Here is a 3583-nt window from a genome sequence, read left to right as displayed (position 1 = left end):
TGATTCAGAAACAAAGAGAATCTTGCCACGATCACACCCAACCACAAACAGGAACCCATCAGCAGCCTGCATTATTAAACACAGAGAAACATGGGATTACATATGGGCATTTCACTAAAGTTTCCGATATTATATAGTGTCATTCAGCTCTATAATATCTAGTGTGAGAGTCTGAATATAAAATTAGCAAGTGTATTATAAACTGCATGGTGTAAAATACTGACTATAGCAGCATCATCGCTTAATAATGTAGCCTAGCCTCTAGTTAATGGTTCTGCACTCACCCTTAGTATCAAGTGCTTCAGTTCATCATCTGAGAGAAATGAAGGCTTGTAGTTGGCCTCTGTGTATGGGTTGGCTGCACCTGCACACAACAGTGAACACATTGCTCACACCTGTAGATATTCAGACTGCACCTGCACATGTCACAGCTCACAGCATCCCTCCTTGTGTGAAAGAAGCTAATTTTGCTACTTCAAGAAAGCAATGATGGATTTTGACGCCGACTTAGAGAAAGCTTTTTATTGCCCCAAATGTTTAGATGGCAAACATGACTGCTGACCAATACCAAATCAATCATTTCTTATCTGTTCAGGTGCTGAAACCTCTGGCAAAACAGGCTTTCCATCCTTTTTTGAAAACAAGCCCTCGTCCCAAGCCTTTGCATTTTAACTGTTCAAAGATGATGCTTAAAGTGATCATAACACACCAACAACTTAAAACCCAAAGATCCACTTTACTATCATGCAAATCGAAAAACAGTAGTTTTGCTTGAGAAATGAAGCATACAATTTATAGACTAACTTTTCAATCAACTATCTGTTGTGAAAATGTGACTTTTATATCAGGTTATAATAGTATACTATTTTATCATCAGATAACATCTGAAATTTGTTTTGCAACACAAGACAGCTCCAGTGTAGAGACAAATAATAACCACAACATTTAATGATAAACAGTCGACAATAAATAATTAAACAGAGCACTAGCCTTGAACAAAAACTGACCATACATACATGTTTTCATGATGTCTAGATACAGATCTGACACAACCACACCCTGATTTTGATTTAACAAACTGATGTACAAAAGAGATTTTAAATTGAGGAACTCAAACTAGTGATATGCGGATCAATCCTGAAATATCAGCACTTCTGATCCCAGCCTTTCCTGTTCTAGGATCGATTCTCACAGTAAAAGATCAATATCTAGGCTATACATATTTGTGGTGACAATAAGAGACGCTTATCGTACCAATCAACTTTAACATGGTCAGTGCTGGGGTCATCACTCTCAGTCAGCGGATACAGTACAGTGGTATCACCGGAGCATTTCATGAGAAACTGATGTAGCACACAAGTGCTGCAATCAGCAGTATACAATGTAAATAAGTGAAATAATGCAGCCTTGAGGCACATCAACATTAGATTTTACTTTATCATTAAAGTACAGGCAGTGGGCTGTGCCAAAGTGCAGTATTGCTGCAATTCTCATTAACAAAAGTCCTACATCCCTCATGGCTCTATGGTCAGATATGTCCAGTATGTGAATACTGTATGTTGGCTGTATTATTTTCAGGCCATCACTATCCTTGTTTTGGCAGGTTATTTTATATTTATGTAAACATGTTCTTGTTTTTTTGCAAATCAAATTTTACTTCAGTCTGAATTATCCTTACGAGCAGTTTACGATGCTGACCAGAGCTTCCCTATCCCCTCATACACTCAGCTTCTACTAGCTTGTTCTAACCTCTGAGTGTCTTCATGTGCTGGACAGCCATGCGCAGCACTGTCAGCTTGTCCAGCTTGCGGGACATGGCATTACAGGTGGGCACCAGTGATGCCAGCTCATCTATGAAGCTGTTCATCTTGTCCCTGCGACGCTTCTCTATCTGGCTGTGAGCCTCTCTGTGAAGAAAGACACCAGACATTAACAGACTCCTCTTACACTGATTAGATGCATTTTGCCCCATATTGCTGGTATGGGGGAAGGAAAGAGAAGTGAAAGTAGTTTTTATACCTGGCATTCTTAATCCGGCCCTGTTGGTCACTGGAAAGATAAAGAAATGTTAGAGAGGGGAAGCTGGCAAAAAAGGGAATGTTTCAGAGGAAAATACATGTCAAGTTTTGAGGTTTAAATGTATGGAATGGGGGTATTTTGAAGAGTGCGGAAGGGAAACTGCAAGTAGAGAGAGCAGGTTCACCAGTTCTGTAACCAGCCTCTTTTGTTGGTTTAAACTGTGTCAGAGTTTATGCAACAAGGCTCGGGGGTTATATTTGACTGTACAATTTGATGACTGAGGTAACACAAACTATGATGTAGTTTTCATTAAATGTCTTCACCTTATTTCTCTCACACATACACACACACGGGGTTATGTAAAAGTTTAGCAATCAAGAGAAGTCCTACCCTGCCCTCTGGCACTATGCCCTGAAAATATTTCCATCCTGCACAGACCGAAATCTACTATATCTTCATTTTCTTAACGTGATGTTAGAGTTCATAATTTGTGGGTGCTCAACTCACTGTTCCAGTTCTTGTTAAATTAGACAAGAAAAAAAAAACCCTCTAGTGGTCTGACATCTGACCAGACAGTAGTGTTGCTTTCGGTTTACAAAAAGAAACTATGCTAAAATGTCTCTTCATTTTTGTTGACCAAAACGAGATGAAACAAAATGTTATAATGTTATTTCGTCTCGTCCAGTCACGTTATTATTATTATTTTGCAGTATTTCTCTTTCCTGTGTCTCGCTTCAGGGGCCGCATCAGACGCGTCGCACTGCGCAGACGCAGGCGACATCACTTCCTTAACCACCACTCGCGGAATTATTGAGAAGACGACAACAAACAAAGTTAAGTCTGACACAGAGAAAGGGACCGATGGCCGGCCAGACGGGGTTCGTCATTGGGAGAAATAGAAGAAACGACATTTGGAAAAACTTTCATTGCATAGAAGTGGAAAAGAAAACGGAATTTGTTGTGGAAAAAGATGGGGAGAAATGCGGCCACAAAATGTATATTGGATGTATTCTTGAGTCTATAAGGTAACAATACTATAATAAGATAACCTTGTTTGAAATGGGTTTGGCTAAAAGAAAATTTTGGTTTCCTCTATACTACTAGGTACTTATAGTCTATTGACTGGGTTAAATAGAATTGCATTACTAAAAAGAGACTAAAATACAATTTTCATTGACTAAAACTAGACTAAAATGTCATCAGTTTTCGTCGACTAAAACTAGACTAGACTAAAAAGAGTATGAATGTGACTAAAACTAATAAAAACTAAAATGACAGCTTCACACAAAGACTAGAATAAAACTAAAATGAAAACAGGCCACCAAAAACAACTATACATTGTAGGTTTACATGATTTATTTAAAGAAAAGCCAGAGTTTTGACTCTAGGCTAATGAAATAACTTGCTAGTGTCAAGCAAACATTTGTGCTCACATCTCACACTTGATAACAGTCCACAGACAATGACATCATCAGTAAAGTCACACAGGTGTTTGTGTTAACACCACAGACAATCTGACAGCAACCTCCATTACATATTTTAATCACATATAGACAATTAAAAA

At 38.5% G+C, this 3583-nt stretch overlaps 1 protein-coding gene across 1 annotated transcript; it reads right to left on the bottom strand.

The window, feature by feature from the left end:
* Window positions 1–3: 3 nt before the first annotated feature.
* LOC109968952 (aryl hydrocarbon receptor nuclear translocator-like protein 1) lies at window positions 4–2800 on the bottom strand (the record flags this gene model as incomplete). The annotated part of the gene is made up of 5 exons (XM_020615555.1): window positions 2781–2800; window positions 2020–2049; window positions 1750–1907; window positions 285–364; window positions 4–66 (listed from the first exon to the last, which is right to left on the bottom strand). Coding segments are annotated over exons 1-5 (351 nt in total), but the record flags the coding sequence as incomplete, so codon positions are not given.
* Between the last annotated feature and the right edge of the window lie 783 nt (window positions 2801–3583).

This window comes from Monopterus albus, unplaced genomic scaffold (assembly GCF_001952655.1).
Source record: "Monopterus albus unplaced genomic scaffold, M_albus_1.0 scaffold166.1, whole genome shotgun sequence".
Lineage (NCBI taxonomy): Eukaryota > Metazoa > Chordata > Actinopteri > Synbranchiformes > Synbranchidae > Monopterus > Monopterus albus.
This window is presented reverse-complemented; position numbering and strand designations above follow the sequence as displayed.